The sequence below is a fragment of the Rana temporaria genome, chromosome 2 (assembly GCF_905171775.1).
Source record: "Rana temporaria chromosome 2, aRanTem1.1, whole genome shotgun sequence".
NCBI lineage: Eukaryota > Metazoa > Chordata > Amphibia > Anura > Ranidae > Rana > Rana temporaria.
The window spans coordinates 89,101,775-89,121,577 of record NC_053490.1 but is presented as its reverse complement, the minus strand read 5'-3'; the positions used below and the strand labels follow the sequence as shown (position 1 = coordinate 89,121,577).

Below are 19,803 nucleotides of genomic sequence, written 5' to 3'. Positions count from 1 at the left end.
AATGGCACTGTCCTAATCAGTGCGACGCCGCATCTGCGATTTCAAAAAGTAGTTCCTGTACTACTTTTTGCGATTTCGGGCCGCGATTTACATTAAATTGCGGTCGAAATCACGGCAAAATCGTGGCAAAATCGCAGCCGCGAAATCGCGGTAACATCGCGCATTTTACCGTGATTTTGAATTCGCAGCAGTGTGAACCTAGGCTCATGGCAGCATTGCCAGGAATCATTATTTAGCAAAAGATGTAGCAAATTTAAAATCATTTTTGAAATTACATCAACTTGTTAACACATCAGATTTAGTGATTAGGTTTGCATCTACTTAATAAGCAGACACCTGGTAGTAATGCAGTATTAAAGACACTGATAGGAACATAGAGGTGAAATAGGCGACATATAAACATTCTTCTAAGGGGCAGGCGGTAATTTAATTTTATCCTAATCACCATCTAATTAATCAGGAAACCAGTCCCCTTTCCATCAACTAGGGTGACCTTAATCTGAGACTTTTCTTTAATCCAGAAACATATCATTTTAGGACATTAACCTAATTACAGCCAATTACCACAACACAGATTGATAAAGCATTAATCTGTCTAAACAAAGTGATCCTGCCACTTCAGAAATTCACAAACACGACAGGTTATAAAACTAGAACTAATAGCCGACTTTAATGAGAGCTACGGCTAGTTACTAATTGAGCAATAATTGTGCCAATTTACGAAATTACCATAGATAAATGAACATATACTGCCACTATTATACAGCAAGTTCACTAAACTAAGCTGTGTTCATCATTAGATCATGTGATAGGTTTCTCACATAAATTCTGCACCGTGTTTCAATGTTTTTATTGAAATTTTATATGTATAAAGATACAATACAACATATTATAACAAAATAAAAATATAATCATATATTCTTTAAATTTTCTTGGTTGTATCATGAAGTCGTCATATTAGGTTATAACTCAGACTAAAGATATAGCATTAACTCTATATATGGTCTAAAAAAGGACCAATTTGGTAATAATGTGTTTAATTCTAAAGTGAGAATAAACAAACAATTAAATAAAAAAACAAAATGAATTAAAAGAAAAAGGGAGAAAAAAAAGGGGGGGGGAAGGGTAAATTCTGCACTGTGTGTATGTTTATATATATATATATATATATATATATTTCAGGACAAGCCGCTGCAGCAACCCACATAGTTCGGCTTTCCTCTTCTCCTCACCCCCTCTTTCACACCACCACTTTTTCATCAAGGCATCCCCCCCAACAACTGCCCGTTTCAACCGCCGGCCGCTTTTCAGTATCTCTCCGGACATCCGCGCCGGCCTGTGAAGAATCGCGGCAGCCGCGATCTAGGAAAGACCGCGGCTTCACTTGAGGCCTAGCAGCGCGCCGCCTCCCACACCCTGCAATCTTCCACCAACTGCTCAGTATCTCCCCTCCACCTCCCCCACCCCTAAAGGATACCTACAACGACCGGGAGCGTTACAGCAGAACCATATCCAGTAAAAGTTAGCCCCAAACCTGGACCCTGCTGTCGGTTCAGCGGCCATCTTGGTACACCCAGCCACAAGGAGAACCCCTCACTCCCCCCCCCCCATAATTCAATCTGCACTTGATCCAGGGCTCTGCCCGATCGCCTGTCAAGGGGTCAGGAAGGAATTTTTCCCCTGGCCACAGCATATTGGCACAGCTGGGCCAGGGTTTTTTTGCCTTCCTCTGGACCAAGCCAGGAGGGAGGATTAAGTTAATCTTCCCTCAATCACCCAAAACCCCCCCTCCCCCCCCCCCTAGGGTTGGCGACCATGGTTAATCGGCAATATTCTGCTGAAACCATATGGGGTCTGAGGCGTTTTGCCGCAATACTACCAGCCATCACCAAAAAAGCCCTACGAATTGATCGATTATTGAGGATCGATCGACGATCGATTCCCAAGAATCTCAGCCATTTACCTGAGCCTAAGCACATATTATGTGCTTTAATCAACACAAGATCGGCAGTAAAACACAGACTAGAAATCCATGATTTCATTTTACAACACGATTTAGACTGCCTCTTCATTACAGAGAGCTGGCTCACAGCCGACTGTAACACCATTCTCAGAGAACTGGTGCCAGAAAATTATCGTATCATAACCGAAAACAGAATAGGGCAAAGAGGAGGAGGCCTGGCGGTGATCCACAGGAATCACCTGGCGATCACTAAACCAGTCCTCCAAAACCCTCTTCCATTCATGGAAACCCTTACTCTGCAACTGCAAACAAATCCCCAGGAGACCGTCCGTATTCTACTCTGCTACAGACCACCCGTGCCAAAATCGCAGTTTCCGCCATCATTGACGGAGTTCATCTCTACTTACACCCTGAACAGCAAACACTTGTTGCTGCTCGGGGATTTCAACCTTTGGGCCAACTCCTCACAAGACCCCGCTGCCGACGCCTGCATCGACCACCTGGAAGGATTAGGGCTACAGCAATTAGTATGTGGGCCCACACATACTTCAGGTCACACGCTCGATCTTATTTTCAGACAAAATCTGAAAATAAACATTTTGGAAAATGAACCGTTGCCATGGACAGATCACCATGCAATTAGATTCAATTTCCAAAATCTCTCCCTTAACAAAAACATCAAAACCAGTGACAACACACTGGACTAGATGTCAGAAGAAGCTCCATTCGGAACTCTTCAAAACCACATTAAGTGAAAAAGTAAAAATAATTCAACCCCATCAAACTGCCTTAGAAACACTGGATGCCATTAACACAGCCCTATTACAGTCAGCCGACTTAATAGCGCCAAAACGGAAAACCTGCATCCGGAAAAACACGTCAAGCTGGTTCAATAACCAGCTGTCGTTATTAAAGCAAGAGCGCAGAAGGGCGGAAGCCGCCTGGAAAAGAAGTTCTTCAGAAGAAAACCTCATCATCTACAAGGCCACAACAAGAAAATACCATAAAGACATTTTCAAAGCCAAGAAAAACTATTTTTCAAAGGCTATCAACAGCGCCCTAAATCGCCCCCACGAACTCTTCAAGATGGTCACTCAGACCATGAATCCCGTCTGCCTGGAAGCCCCCAATTCAGACACCCAAGAGTTTTGCGATGAATTGTCGGATTACTTCATTAATAAAATTGAGGGAATCCGAGAAAGCATTCAGCAGAACAATACCCCCCTGACCCCCCCCTGCAATTACTCACACAACATCCATCGAAATTCACCACAATCTGAAAAGTTCACCCTAGAACCCATCTCCACTGAGGCCACAAAAAATATCATTGGTACTCTGCGAAACAGCACAGCGCCAAACGATATAATTCCCAATAAACTGCTGAAGGAATGCGCCGACATCCTGGCACCTCCTATCACGCAGCTTATAAACCACTCTTTCAAGGAAGGCATAGTGCCCTCACAGTTAAAAGAGGGCATAGTCCAACCCATCTTGAAGAAACCCACCCTAGACCCCAAGGACCCACTTCATCGTCGTCCCATAACAGGCCTAAACATTCTCTCCAAGGTCATGGAGAAAGTAGTGGTACAACAGCTGCAACAGCATCTAGATACCCATAATCTACTTGATCCATTTCAATCGGGCTTCCGCCCCGGACACGGGACAGAAACAGCATTGCTCAAAATATGGGACGACGCTCTAGAGGCCGCAGACGAAGGAGAATCTTGTCTCCTGGTTCTGCTGGACCTAAGCGCTGCCTTTGACATCGTAGACCACAAACTATTACTGACTCGGCTAGCGGACGTAGCCAAAGTCGCAGAAGGTGATCTATCTTGGTTCTCCTCTTTTCTGGAAAACCGATCACAAACAGTGAAACTGGGACCTTTCACTTCCGAGAAACGCACGTTATCGCACGGAGTCCCTCAAGGATCGCCTCTATCGCCAGTGCTGTTTAACATCTATCTTCGTCCTCTTTTTAAAATCATTAGCAGACAAAAACTGCTTTATCACTCATATGCTGACGACACGCAACTGTATTTCCGCATTTGCAACAAAAAGGATCATCATCTCAATCTAGAGACATGCCTCTCTTTGATAGAGAACTGGATGACAAAGAGTTATCTCAAACTCAACGGAGCGAAAACAGAACTTCTCCTGTTTCACGCTAAGCGTACGAATCAACCTGCAACAACTTGGTTGCCCCCGCCCATTCTGGGCAAAATTATCACCCCTAGCTCCAAAGTCAAAAGTCTCGGGGTCATCTTTGACTCCTACATGACAATGGACGCACAAATGGTCAATGGTCAGCGGATCTCACCATCTGCTGCGCCTACTACGCAAACTCACTCCTTTTATTCCCAAAGAAGACATTGTGACCGTGGTGGGAGCGATTGTAAACTCTAGATTGGATTATGCAAACGCCCTCTACCTCGGTCTCCCAAAGTATCAAATCGCTCGTCTGCAAGTCGTGTAAAATACGGCCGCCAGACTAGTGACTGGGAAAAAACCTTGGGAATCAATCTCACCTTCACTGAGAGCCCTTCACTGGCTGCCAGTAAAAGACAGAATTGCTTTTAAAGCACTCTGCCTAACGCATAGATGTATCCATGGGAATGCTCCCCATTATCTATGCGAAAAAATAAAAACTCATAATCCCAATCGCGTTTTGCGATCCACCAACCAAAACCTGCTCCAAATCCCAAAAGCCAATTACAAGTCCAAAGGAGAAAGAAGATTCGCTGTCCAAGGTCCCAGACTATGGAACGCTTTACCAACCAGCATTCGGTTGGAGGAAAACCACTTAGCATTCAGGAGAAAGATCAAAACTCATCTCTTCTGATCCAAAAGAGACAGGAACAACAAGCGCCCAGAGGCGATTTAGTTTGCATGTGCCGCGCTATACAAGTTCTTCATTCATTCTGTTAAAAAAATGAGTAAATACCTATTAAATTCCTTCATCTATATCACCTCCGGCATTCTAGTTTCTGTTCTCTCATTCACTTCCTGGTTTGCGGTGCTCGTTCATGTAAGAACTAAATTTCCCAGTATGAATTGCGGCACGCCCAGTAAACACACAAATAAACACTCACTCTTGGACGCACCTTCTTGTGTGAGCCTTCAGACTAATAAACACCAGCATTTGTTTTGTTACTTTATAATTTGCAGCTCCCAACATCTATTATTCGTTTTGCCCCGTGTGCATCTGCTGACATTCTATTGCTCATTACGTTCCGCCCACACTTTTTAGCCTATCAGCTCATCCCGAGCATTGTATATATATTTTCCCTTTTCCAAAATGGCCCCCATAGAGCCTGACGAAGAGGCATGCATGCCTTGAACGCGCGCACCTCCCCGTGACCCAACACCCGGAAGTGACGTCATACCGCTGCGCTCCATCGAGCGCCTGTCCCCCTTCCTCCTCAGCATCGGAGGTTCACCATCCCGCTACAGCGGTGGATGGTGTTGTTAAACATCCAGACGCCCTTCTCCCTCGCCAGCATTAGACCCTCACTATCCCGCTCATGCTGGCAACAGTAGTGCTGTACTGATCAGGGCGTCCATCTCACCATTCCAGGACCAGCGGAGCAGCTTCACCCAGGATGTTCTAAACGGATGATAACTACTACAGATAAGCTTTTTGTTATTTAATACATTGTAAGTGACGCCTTGATATGAATACCTGTTTTTAATATTAAAAACGTGAATACTACGCTTAGAGGGCGCTGCTTTTTTTCTCCTTTTGCCTTTTCAGAATATGTATATTAATGCATTGGGATCACATGAAGAAAATCGCACATAGCACTTTAGTGCACTGAAACACATTTTTTGTGATATCATTGAAGTACTTTTTATAAGGACTTTGTTTACAAATAAACACATTGCAATATATTTTTGCACTTTAGCACTTTTCATTACGTGGACAATTTAAACAATGGATAAGGCAATAGTTGTATGATTTGCAATAAGAGCTTCTATTATTTAATAAGGTATCACAATTTTAGGATAAGACAGCGTGGCACTCTCCTCTATATTTCGACTTCTAAAGGCAATTGGTTACACTAGATTTTAGTTAGGGGTATCAGAGTAAAGGGGGCTGAATACAAATGCATGCCACACTTTTCACATATTTATATGTAAAAAAAAAATTGAAAACCATTTATCAATTTCCTTCCCCATTACGATTATGTGCCACTGAGTTGGTCTATTACATAAAATCCCAATACATTTACATTTATGGTTGCAACATGTGGAAAACTTTAAGTGATATGAATACTTTTTCAAGGCACTGTACATGCAAACAGATGGCATAACCAAAATGCAGATTTTTCTTTACCCAGAATGCATCACTTACCTCAATTCTTCCCGCTCCTTTTCACAATTTCCTATGAAGTTTCCGAACTGACAGGAATGTACATGCTCGTGTATGTGGAGAAGGAATGCTTCATTAAATTCAAAAGCCTGAGGAAACTGCTCAGTGAGATGCCAGACGCACTCTAAAAACTGTGTGAACACCGGAGAAACCTCCTTAGAATCGCCATATAATTGCCCACATCTGAAAGAAAGAAGTGAGAAAGGCCTTTCAGAGGGAAATTACATCTTCATCCACATGAAATAAAATGTACTTTTTACAGCGCTAAAACTTATCCTTTTCAGATAAAATCTGTTCACAGAGAGCCATTACATCTGTGTGGAGGAGCACCTGACTAACTGAAGTGGGTCATAGAGGTGAAACCAAGTCTCACAGCATCCAATAAAATGACCTTTAGTTTGGCGTCATTCCACAAGTGTGCGCAATTTTAAAGCATGACATGTTAGGTATCCATTTACTCGGCATATCATCATCTTTCATAGTATACAAAAAAAATCAGGCTAACTTTAGTGTTTTTTTTTATTCATTAAAGTTTCTTTAAAAAAAGCGTTTGAAAAATTGCTGCGCAAATACTGTGTAACATAAAAATTTGCAATGACCACCATTTTATTCTCTAGGATGTCTGTAAAACAATATATTATATATATATATATATATAATGTTTGGGGGTTCTGAGTCATTTTCTAGCAAAAAAAGTGTCAGAATTGGACTGGGTGGCAAGGGGTTAATTACCATAAGTAATATACAAATAATTATTATATATTGTTTTTAAGGTAACTTACTCTATTTGACCTAACGGACAAATTACTGAAGTTGGAAGTTATAACTTCAAACCAGTAATTTCACAGTAAATAGATAAATAATAAATTATCATTTTATATAGCATAATAATATATGATTTAGCTTGTACCTTTTCAGCAGCAGCAGATTCTCATTCTCCCTCTTAACCATGTGAGAAAAACATGGGATTATGGGTAAATCTTATACACATTTACACATTCTTTCCTTCTAGATAAGAGGGCTGGGCTGGAAGGGAGTATTTGTCTTTTAGACACATGCCCCTTCTATGACACTGCAGTGAGAGGTGTGCCTCCACTGAAGCATTTTTATTGGACAGCTTGTCCCACTGGTACTTTACCATTGGTCAAAGACTCTAAGCTGTCCATTGAGCTTAGCTCAGTGCCTCTAACAAGAAGTGAGGAGAGGCACTGTGAGCTCAACCTCTCAGTCTGCTTCAGAGTGTGCCAGCTTGCATTTAAACTGGCTGCTCTGTATTTAGCTTCTGACAGGCTGCACAAGGAGCCCCGTATCTCCGGAACCATAGATGACAGGAGCCCCTTTGACCAGTGGCAGGGTAGGACTTCAGCTACCTACCCCCCAAATTCTAAATCTCTGTGACCCCTGGTCACTGAGCTATGACCCTTGAAGTCAATCGTTTATTTTTTTTATGCTCATGGCAGGCGAGGCTCCGCCTCCCCTGACTGCACGTGCCTGCAAGAATGTGTGGAGCGGTGATGCTCGTGACAACAATGAAGATCTCTCTTCATACTGTACTGTACTTCGTTTCACATTTTTGTGGCTCAAGAACAACAAAAAAGTTCAGAAGATTAACCTGATTTACATTACCTTATGGGAAAATTTGCCTCAGTTCACTATAAATATATTTCTAAAGGTGCTGTTGAAATGAAATTCTCACCACATGTCGGTTACAACCCACGCACTCCATACATACAAAGAAACCAAAACAAATAAGTTCAGAAATTAAGTTATGTATAATAAAATGGAATGACACAGGGAAAAAGAATTGAACATATGAAGAAAGGGAGGCGCAAAAAGGCATGGAAAGCCAAGGCACCAGCAAAGACAAAGCCAAGACACCAGCTGAAATCAGTAATTAGAAAGCAATCCTGCCCCTTGTCAATGCAAATTAATATCAGCTGGTTCAGTCTCAACTGATGGCCTAAAAAAGGTGTCTCATTACCAAGGTGTCACACAAGAAACATCTCTTGATGGGTAAAAGCAAAGCTCTCTCAAGACCTTCGCAACCTTATTGTTGCAAAATACTAATGGTATTGGTTACAGAACATTTTCTAAACTTCTGAATGTTCCCAGTGAGCCCTGTTGGGCCCATAATCCGTAAGTGGAAATAACATAATTTCACCATAAACTGGCCAAGGTGCTCCTCACAAGATTTTTGACAGAGGAGTGAAAAGTTTTTTTCCGACAAGAAAACCGTGGCTTTTTTCTGACAGAATGTTGGCTTAGACTTGTGTTGCATACACACGGTCACACAAATCTTGTCGGAAATTCCGACCGTCAAGAACGTGGTGACATACAAGACGTAAGACAAGCCGAGATTAATTAAGTTAAATAGGCAGTTCAGCTCTTCTGCACGATTCTGAGCATGCTTTTTTTTGCGCGTCGGAATTGCATACAGACGAGCAGATTTTCTGTTAGAAACTTTTTCCGTCTGAAAAATAGAGAACCTGCTCTCAATCTTTTGTTGGCAGAAATTCTGACAGCAAAAATCCGATGGAGCATACACACTGTTGGAATTTCCGACTGAAAGCTCACATCTGACTTTTCTTGTCGGAATTTCCGATCATGTGTACGCGGCATAAGAGTTGTCCTAGAGCCAAGGATCACCTGTAGAGAGCTTCAGAAAGACCAGAAGAAAAAGCATGTTGAAGCTCAATTAAAGTTTGCTGCACAACATTTAGTCAAGCCTGTGAAATACTGGCAGAATATAGTCTAGTTAGATGAGACCAAAACTGAACTCTTTGGATGTCATAATACACAACATGTTTGGAGGTCAAATGCCTATCAGTTTAAACACTGCATATAGCTGGTTGCTAAGGAGCTGGCTGGGAAGCCAGCTGCCGCGTCCTTAACAACCACTGACAGCTTTGGGGCAAGGGGCTCTATGTTGAGGGTGCTCGCTCCTCCCCTCCCTTTCCTGACCTGCTGGTCTACATCCTCAGACAAGGGTCTGGTATGGATTGGGGGGGACCCCCACACCGTTTTTTTCACTTTATTTTTTTACATTTAGCTCTTAGCGGGGAACCCTTTGAAGCTTACCCTTTGCAGCTATAAACAGCTTCAACTCTTCTGGGATATAAAGATCAGGACCTCAGGTGTCAAATCATCAGTGGATACAAAAAAATCCCGTGACCACAACCATTTGCGACGAAACGTTGGGCAGGCAACATTCTGACGTGACCGCGACACCAGCTGAACCGGGAAGACGCGGGCAGGCACATCGAGGAGCCGGCCGGTTCGATTTTATTCATATGCTCCATAACAATTGGCTAATTGTAAGTGCACATTTTTATACTTTATAATAAATCACCTTGGATTTTATACTATGCGAGTCCTCTTTCATGGCACATCCATACATGTGAAAGTTACTACGAGGACCCCCCTGGCGGAGAGCTGTTAAAAGTCATCTGTCTCATGCGTTTTTGATCTCCTAATCCGATATCAATCCAGCTGGTAAGAGGCAGTATTATCTAAGGTGGTGGCTTTCCTTTCTACACGTTTTTCTGGAATTTGGGAGAACTTCATTCACACTGAATCCACTCAGTTTTAGATGCCGCTATCAATTTGCGGATTTTGCTGTTTTTTCCTTTTTGGACTTTATTAATACACATGTCACTGGGTTGTTATGTTTATACATTGCATTTTCATATTTATGTTTCTTTGATGTTTGCTTATAACATTAAGTCTTAATTCATCTTTTACCAATCTGGATTGTTGTTATCTGGGTTCATCAGTATTTACACTTACCTTTGTGTTACTGCATTCATTTATTATTTCATTTTCCCTATTAATAGGGATCTTCATTTAGTCACTTGCTTTTTTGTATCCATTTCTGTTTTTAGTGTAATAGAACACTTATTCCGCGTAAACACGATCATTTTTCGGCATGGAAAAAAACGTTGTTTTTAAAAATGTCCAAAAAACAATGTTTTTCCAACTTCATCATTAAAAACGACGTTGCCCACACACCATCGTTTTAAAAAAATTATGAAAAAAGCACGGTGATGTACAACACGTACGACGGCACTCTAAAGGGGAAGTTCTATTTGCCTTCGGGCTGCTTTAGCTGATTCCGTGTTAGTAAAAGACGATTCACGCTTTTCTGTCTGTTACAGCGATGAATGTGCTTATGAACGGTAATTTTACCAGAACGAGCGCTCCCGTCTCATAACTTGCTTCTGAGCATGTGCAGGTTTAAAACTTCATTTTTGCCTACACACGATCATTTTCTACAACCCAAAAAACGAAAACATTATGTGGATCCCACACACGATCATTTTAAATGAAGTTTTTAAAAACGTCGTTTTTTTTCATGCCGAAAAATTATTGTGTGTATGCGGCATTATAGTTGCTTGCTGGTTTTTACTTTGTTGGATAAGCGCAGTATTTTTTTCGACCATTGTCAAATCATCAGTGGGTGCCATCTCTAAATATCTGATGCGAGTTCAGTAAGGAAGAACTCCTGTACTCCCCTGGTCCAATACACACATTTTATTGATCATTTACCCTACATTAAAAATTAAACCTGTACAGTTGTGTGCTATCAAATAATAAACACAATTGAAATCAAAAACATGCTTCAGAAAATATACAGCTCCTGGATGGCGGCTATACACGACACCTCTATTTTTTTACCTTCATCTCTAGAGAACGTTTCTCAGAAAAATAAATACCGGCTCATTGATTGTATGAGCAACATCTCCACTTTCCTTCCCATATCTGAAGTCCATTTATTAGTTCTCTAGAAATCTCAGCTCGGTTTCACATACATGCAGAAGCACAAACTTATTCCCCTCTGTGTTTTAAAATAGGGGTATACTGTGCAATTCGGAGAAGTCTGTAGCCAATATTTACCTGTCAGAAAATTTATGGCCAAATGATATCCAGTCTTTCTCAATCAGCACCTAAAGACAGAAAGAGCAGAGCACTTTTATGTAAGACAGCAGAAGATAGTTCACTTCTTCTAGCAGAACACACAAAAACTGGCTGTATTTTTATTCTGATTTCTTACTTTTAGAAAAGATCCCAGCTAAGTGCTATTTATAAGAGTAAGGCCTCGTACACACGACCGAGGAACTCGACGGGCGAAACACATCGTTTTCCTCGTCGAGTTCCTTGTTAGGCTGTCGAGGAACTTGACAAGGCAAGTTTCTCCATTCCCGTCAAGGAAATAGAGAACTTGCTCTCTTTTTGGCTCGTCGAGTTTCTCGACAGTTTCCGCGACGAAAATGTACACACGACCGGTTTCCTCTGCAAAAACCAGCAAGAAACTTGCTGGGAGATATTTTTTTGCCGAGGAAACCGGTCGTGTGTACATTTTCGTCGAGGAAACTGTCGAGAAACTTGACGAACCAAAAAGAGAGCAAGTTCTCTATTTCCTCGATGGGAATGGAGAAACTTGTGTACGAGGCTTCAGTTTACATTTGAACTGGCATTGGAACATAACCCTGATGTAATAACAAAAAATGTAATCCCTTACTGTGTGGAACCAGCTAAGATTGTCTTTTGCAGGAAAAGTGTAGATTTACATATACATTCAGCTCTGGCTCTTCTGAAGGACATGGCTTTCACTTCAAGCATCCATTACTTATGTATGGTTTCATCAGACGCTCAGTGTGCATTCACTAGGTTTTGCGACAGGAGTCATTTAAATTGAACTCCTAAGACAGCCTGTCCTCAGTCTTTATATTTGGACAGACTCACCCTGCACTGGTTTACAAATGCTTGCACTCAGCCATGACATTTTCTCCTAAGAAACCAAAAAAATAAGAATTACTGTATAATTTTCTTTTTGGTATGCTGTGTGAATTGGACCACCAATAAAGCATGTAGTGGGGTTTTCACAAATCTAAAAAACAAAAGTGGAAATACACTTTAGGCATTCCTCATTTTTTCCAAAACCCCCCCAAAATAGATTAGGCTGGAGTTGTACTTTAACCCTTAAGGCCTCTTTCACACTTGTATGACTTGTCCCACGATTTAGGACTGCAAAGTAGCATGACAAGTCGTTCCCCATGATTTGCAATGACAAACATTCATATTAGTCGTTCCGACTTCAAAGTATTCCCTGCACTACTTTGGTCCGACTTTGATGCAAGTTACACAAGCATTCCCTGAAATTGCGTCAAAATCGTGTCTGCGAATCGCGGGAAAATCGTGGTAAAATCGCGCGACTTTGAAGTCATAGTAGTTTGAAAGGGGTCTAAGGAGGCATTCCAAGCCTAACCTTAACTACTCTGAAAACTGTCCCCTACCCCCTCCCAACACCTATGATTACTGACCTGTGTAAGAAAGATGGAGTTACTTACCTATTTTCAGAAGGGATAATTTTTAAAGGGTTCTAAAGACTTAAAGGGGTTGTAAACCCTCATGCATCCTATGCATTAAGGTGAAAAAACAGCTGTCAGTCACCGGCCCCCATGCCCCTCCGTTTTACTTACCTGACCCCCGAATTTCACTCAGCAGGGACGTGATGTCCCTCTCTTCATGGGGTCCCGGCTATTGATTGGATAGATTGATAGCAGCGCAGCCATTGGCTCCCGCTGCTGTCAATCAAATCAATGACGCTGGAGATGGGGGGCGGGGCCGAGTCATACATACGGCGCCTATGAACATATGGGAGTGTACATTTTTTATTTATTAAAAAAGTTACAAACATACAACATATTAAAAACATATTTACATATATACAGAATAAATACAATTATATATAAACAAACAAATAGCTTAGGCTGAGTTCACACTGCCATTAAGTTTGAGAGGCGTTTGACAGACCTAGCACAAGATATAATAGACAGCACACCGTTCACACTAAGGCCCCATACTCACGAGCAAACATGTCTGCTGAAACTGGCCCGCAGGCCAGTTTCAGCAGACATGTTTGGTCGTGTGTGGGCGCGAGCGGGCCGAATTCCAGCAAACATTTGCCCGCTGGGCCTTTTCCCAGCAGACAAATATTCCTGGACTTGTTTTAAAACAGTCCGCTGGAATTCTGCCCGCTCGGACATGTACGGTCGTCAGTACAGACCTACCGTACATGTCCAGGCGCCCGCCGTCCCTCGCATGCGTCGAATGACTTTGACGCATGCGTGGAAGCATTTTAAAGGCGGCCGCCCACGTCGCCGCGTCATTGTCGCGGCGACACCGCGTCATCGACGCGGCGACACCGCGGACACGCCCCGCGTATTGTTTACGCGCGGACTTCTGTACGATGGTGTGTACAACCATCGTACAGAAGCCCTCTGGCAGACATGTATGGTGAAAACGGTCCGACGGACCGCTTTCACCATACATGTTTGGTCGTGAGTACCCGGCCTAAGCGTTAGCGTTGTGTCAAAATTGAAACCTCATATCGAGTCAAGAGGCATTTGAAGCCTTTCAACGCCTCCCATTCAGGTCTATGGTGACACTCCGCAAACGCTCTAGCAGGCGTTTTCAGCACAGTTTTGGGGGTTGCGGCGCATTGAAATTACTTTATTGTTGTCACTTCCCTTTTTGGATCAGTTTTAATGCTCCTCAAACACTACGAAACCATGCATAGGGTGTTTAGGGAGCGTTTTTAACGCTTGTAAAACGCCACATTCAAAAGCTCATTGACGCCTGTCTGACGCCCATACTAATGCCATACAAACGCTATAGGAGTGTTTGTTGAGCGTCAGAAATTTAGTCAAGTGTGAACAAGCCCTTACTTCAAGCAGAGGTGCAGCCACGATTTTTTCTTTTTAAAGCCGGCAGCTACAAACACGGTAGCTGCTGACTTTTAATAAGGACACTTATTAAAAGTCAGACACTTATCCCGGCGCCGCCATCCTCACTAATGGAAACAGGCATTTTTATGTAATTTTTGTTTATTAGGGTGGACCTCCGTTTTCAGCATAAACAACAAAACAAAATATATGTTAATATTATAATGCACCACCACAAACCAACAAAGTCCTAAACACACCCTCAGGCTAAGAAACGATTACACATTTAACCCATGCTTGCAGCCTTTTTGCAAAAATCTGACCTTATAGAAATCTAGGGGGACGTGAAAGGACAGAAAAAAAAGCTGCACACCCAGAAGCTGACAGACAGCAGCTACCTGACATTCCTAAACGCCTTTGTTTAGACCCCCGGCCACCACCTGTCCTTCTCAAGACCCTGAATCTTCCCATCCTCACCCACAATGTTGTGCAACACCACCTCGAAAGGAAGGACCTTTTTCTGAGTGGAAACCAAACACTGTGCATTCCATGCGGACGACTAAGCCAACTAGAAAAAGTTTCTCAAAATCCAGATATGTCTCAAAAAACCCATATGACCACTCCACATAACTCAAGCGGGAAAGGAAAGGGATACCCAGGGCTCCACCCACCCGCTTATAGACTTCTATATTGAAGATGCACTGAAGCGAAAAATGGTCCATCATCTCCTCCACTCCACTCCTGGACAACCACGGTTCTCTGCAGAGCAATGCTTCAAGTTGCCCTTCACATAGAGTCTGCCATGGGCAGCCAGACCAAATCCCGAAAAATTTCAGAAGGGAATCTCCAGATAAATTTAACGCAGACTCCTCCCTTATAACAGGGCCTGGGCAATCCCTTAACCACTTCCATACCAGGCACTTACGCACCTTCCCGCCCAAGCCAATTTTCAGCTTTCAGCACTGTCGCACTTTGAATGGCAATTGCGCAGTCGTGCGACGTGGCTCCCAAACAAAATTGGCGTCCTTTTTCCCCACAAATAGAGCTTTATTTTGGTGGTATTTGATCACCTCTGCGATTTTTTTTTTGCGCAACAACTAAAAAAAGACTGAAAATTTTGAAAAAAAATTAAGTTTATTTTTTTCTGTTAATTTTTTTGTAAATAAGTAAGTTTTCTCTTTTAATTACGGGCACTGATATGGCGGCACTGATGGGCACCGATAAGGTAGTACTGACGGGCACAGATGAAGTGGCACTGATTGGCAGCGCTGGTATGCGGCACTTATGGGCACACATAGGCGGCACTGATGGGCACACATAGGCGGCACTGATGGGCACACATAGGCGGAACTTATGGGTGGCACTGATGGATACTTATGGGTGGCACAGATGGGCACTGATAGGTGGGCACTGGGCATGGATGGGCACTGTGGGGTGGCACTGATGGACACTGTGGGGTGGCACTGATGGACACTGGGGTGGCACTGATGGACACTGTGGGGCAGCACTGATCTACCCATGTTGCCAGTCAGTGGGCACTGATTGACATTTTTTTTTTTTTTTCAATACTTTTTTTTTTATTTGCCCTTCCCTAGTGGTCCAGGGTGGGCTTCCCTGGTGGTCCAGTGTGGCGATCCAAGGGGGGGCTGCGCTGATAAACAATCAGCGCGAACCCCCCCCCTGTCAGGAGAGCCGCCGATCGGCTCTCCTCTACTCACGTCTGTCAGATGCGAGTGAGGAAGAGCCATCAACGGCTCTTCCTGTTTACATCGTGATCAGCCGTGGTTGGACACGGCTGATCACATGGTGAAGAGTCTCTGCCGGAGGCTCTTTACCGAGATCGGAGATGCAGGGTGTCAGACTGACACCCCGCATCACCGATCGCCGCGCTGCGCGCCCCCACGGGCGGCAGCGGCATGAAATCCTGCAGGACGTCCATGGACGTCCAGTCAGGATTTCAAAACCACTTAAATCAGCCATAGGCCGGGCAGGAAGTGGTTAAAGACAGTGGCTCGCTAAAGGCAGATTCAACAACCCTTCTCCAGGTCCTTCCTAGGAAGAGACTTAATTTTCTCCGCTGTCACTCGCCACTGTCGAAGCATTTTCAGGCACGAAGCAACTTAGGCCAGGAGCTTACCGTATCAGATCCCCAGGCTTTTTACTGGTCCACCATTCTCCCAACTTCGCAGAAAAGGCCTGAACCAGGACTGAAAAATACCAACCCACACAGGTGGTTCCTCTGCCAGCATGTTACCAAAATTATGTTTCAAAAACTCAATGAATACCACCGGGATGACCATACCTAAGCCACCCATCCGCCTGGGAAGGTAGGGTACAGACCTCTTAATAAGGTTCAGTGTACAACAACATTAAGACCTCTTAATGAGGTACAACAGGAGTGCATCCTCCAGGAGTGCAATAAACCTGTCACATATATGTATGTAATAGAGAAAAGTCTTGACATGCACCTATTTGGACCAAAAGTGATATTAAAAACTATGTCCTTTTTTTTTTTTATAATAAACATGTTATACTAACCTGCTCCGAGCAGTACTTTTGCAAAGAGCAGCCCTGATTCTCCTCTTCTTGGGTCCCCTGCCGGCGCTGCTGGCCCCTCTCTCCTGCCAAGTGCCCCTAGAGCAAGCAGCTTGTTATGGGGGCACCCAAGCAGGCTCGATCCCAAGCCGCTGTTCTGTGTGTCCATTCAGACATGGAAATGCATCTCAGCCTCACCCCTCTCTCTCCTCATTGCCTCACTAACTGTGATTGACAGCAGCAGAAATCAGAATGGCATGATCTGCTGTCTCAGCCAATGTGGAGGGAGAGTCCCTGTAGAGCCGAGGGCTCTCATGCACTTCGATGTATCGAGAAGGGGCTCAGGTAAGTATTAAGGGGCTGCTGCATACAGAAGGTTTTTACCTTAATGCATTAAAGGGGTTGTAAACCCTCAAGGTTTTTCACCTTAATGCAGGGTTTGACAAATTTGCTTGGAATCCAGGAGCCAGCTAAAAAAGTTAGGAGCCAGAAAACGTGCCCCATCCCGCCGAGCTCGCGCGCAGAAGCGAAGGCATACGCGAGTAGCCCCTGCATATGTAAACTGTGTTCAAACCACACATGTGAGGTATCGCCGCGATTGGTAGAGCGAGAGCAATAATTCTAGCCCTAGACCTCCTCTGTAACTCAAAACATGCAACCTGTAGAATTTTTTAAACGTCGCCTATGGAGATTTTAAAGGGTAAAAGTTTGTCGCCATTCCACGAGCGGACGCAATTTTGAAGCGTGACATGTGAGGTATCAATTTACTCAGCGTAACATTATCTTTAACAATATAAAAAAAAATTGGGCTAACTTTACTGTTGTCTTATTTTTTAATTAAAAAAAAGTGTATTTTTTTCCAAAAATACGGTGTGACAGAAAGTATTGCAACGACCACCATTTTATTCTCTAGGGTGTTAGAATAAAAAATATATATAAATGTTTGGGGGCTCCAATTAGAGGGAAGGAGATGGCAGTGAAAACACTGGGGAAGCTCCATTAGCATTGTTGCTGGTTTACTTGTCATGCCAACGGCCACCACAAGATGGTGCCAAATCACAGAAGGAAGCATAGGCCTGCAGAAGGCCGCGGCCTCAATTACCGGCCGGCACGACACAATCTTGCGGCGGGGGAAGTGGGGGCGCACGGAGACACAGGATGCGGCCTTCTGCAGGCCTATGGTTCCTTCCCCGGCGCCAGGTAGCTAATTCTAGTCGCAATTGTGACCGGGCGCCCGGATTTTGTCGAACCCTGCCTTAATGCATCAAGGTGAAAAACCTCCTCTGATGCAGCTGCCCCCAGAGCCCCTTTTTACTTAGCTGAACCCGGTCTTTCCAGCGACGGGAACAAGCACACTAGCTCCAAATGTTCTCTTGGGTCCTGATTGAATAGATTGATAGCAACACAGCCATTGGCTCCGCTGCTGTCAATCAAACCCAATGACATAGGAGCAGGGGGGTGGGGCCGAGTCCTGCTGTCTGTGTCAATGGACGCAGCAGCAGGACACGGGAGCGCTCCCGCACAAAAAAACTAAGCTTTATATATACTTTATGGTAAAAAAAAAAAACTTTTGGCTTTAGAACCATGCCACTAAAAATATCATCGGTACTCTGCGTAACAGCACCGCGCCGAATGATATCATCCCCACTAAACTGCTGAAGGAATGCCCCGACATCCTGGCACCTCCTATCACGCAGCTTATCAACCAATCCTTCAGGGAAGGCATAGTGCCCTCCCAGTTGAAGGAGGGTATAATTCGACCCATCTTGAAGAAACCCAACCTGGACCCCAAGGACCCACTCCACCGTCGTCCAATAACAGGCCTAAATGTACTCTCAAAGGTAATGGAAAAAGTAGTGGTACAACAGCTGCAACAGCATCTAGATACCCACAACCTACTTGATCCATTTCAATCGGGATTCGGGCCTGGACACGGGACAGAAACCGCATTGCTCAAAATATGGGACGACGCTCTCGAGGCCGCAGACGAAGGAGAATCTTGTCTTCTGGTTCTGTTGGACCTAAGCGCAGCCTTCGACACAGTAGACCACAAGCTTTTATTGACTCGGCTAGCTGAAGTAGCCAGAGTCGCAGAAGGCGATTTATCTTGGTTCTCCTCTTTTTTGGAAAACCGATCGCAAATAGTGAAGTTAGGACCTTTCACTTCTGAGAAACGCACATTACCGTGCGGAGTCGCTCAAGGATCCCCCCTGTCGCCGGTGTTATTCAACATCTATCTTCGCCCTCTTTTTGAGATTATTAGCAGTCAAAAACTGCTTTATCACTCCTATGCAGATGACACGCAACTATATTTCCGCATTTGCAATAAAAAGGATCACCACCTCAATCTAGAGACATGCCTCTCTTTGATAGAGGACTGGATGACAAAGAGTTATCTTAAACTCAATGGAGCGAAAACAGAACTTCTCCTGTTTCACGCCAAACGTATGAATCAACCTGCAACAACTTGGATCCCCCCGCCCATTCTGGGCAAAAGCATCACCCCTAGCGCCAAAGTCAAAAGTCTAGGGGTCATCTTTGACTCCTACATGACAATGGATGCACAAATAGGGTCAGTAGTCAGCGGATCTCACCATCTGCTGCGCCTACTACGCAGACTTACTCCTTTTATTCCCAAGGAAGACATAGCGGTCGTGGTGGGAGCTATTGTAAACTCAAGATTGGACTATGCAAATGCCCTTTACCTCGGACTCCCCAAGTACCAAATCGCTCGTCTACAAGTCGTTCAAAATACGGCCGCTAGACTTGTGACTGGGAAAAAACCCTGGGAATCAATCTCACCTTCACTGAGATCCCTTCATTGGCTGCCAGTAAAAGACAGAATCACTTTTAAAGCACTCTGTCTAACGCATAGATGTATCTATGGGAATGCTCCCCATTATCAATGCGAAAAAATAAAAGCTCATAATCCCAATCGCGTTTTGCAATCCACCAATCAAAATCTCCTCCAGATACCGAAAGCCAACTACAAGTCCAAAGGAGAAAGGAGATTCGCGGTCCAGGGTCCCAGACTATGGAACGCTTTACCAACCAGCATTCGGTTGGAGGAAAACCACTTGGCGTTCAGGAGAAAGATCAAGACTCATCTCTTTTGATACCAAAGGAGACAGGAACAACAAGCGCCCAGAGGCGATTAAGTTCGCATGTGTTGCGCTATATAAGTTTTCATTCATTCATTCAATCACTTTAAT

General features: G+C 43.8%; 1 protein-coding gene across 1 annotated transcript in view; it reads right to left on the bottom strand.

Moving 5' to 3' along the window:
• MTMR6 (myotubularin related protein 6) overlaps positions 1 to 19,803 on the bottom strand; it is a 96,936-nt gene that overhangs the window by 10,568 nt on the left and 66,565 nt on the right. Inside the window, exons 10-11 of the mRNA XM_040340504.1 lie at positions 11,226 to 11,275; positions 6,315 to 6,515 (exon numbers count right to left, since the gene is read on the bottom strand). Coding sequence (XP_040196438.1) covers positions 6,315 to 6,515; positions 11,226 to 11,275 — 251 coding nt within the window. The remainder of the gene's footprint in view (positions 1 to 6,314; positions 6,516 to 11,225; positions 11,276 to 19,803) is intronic.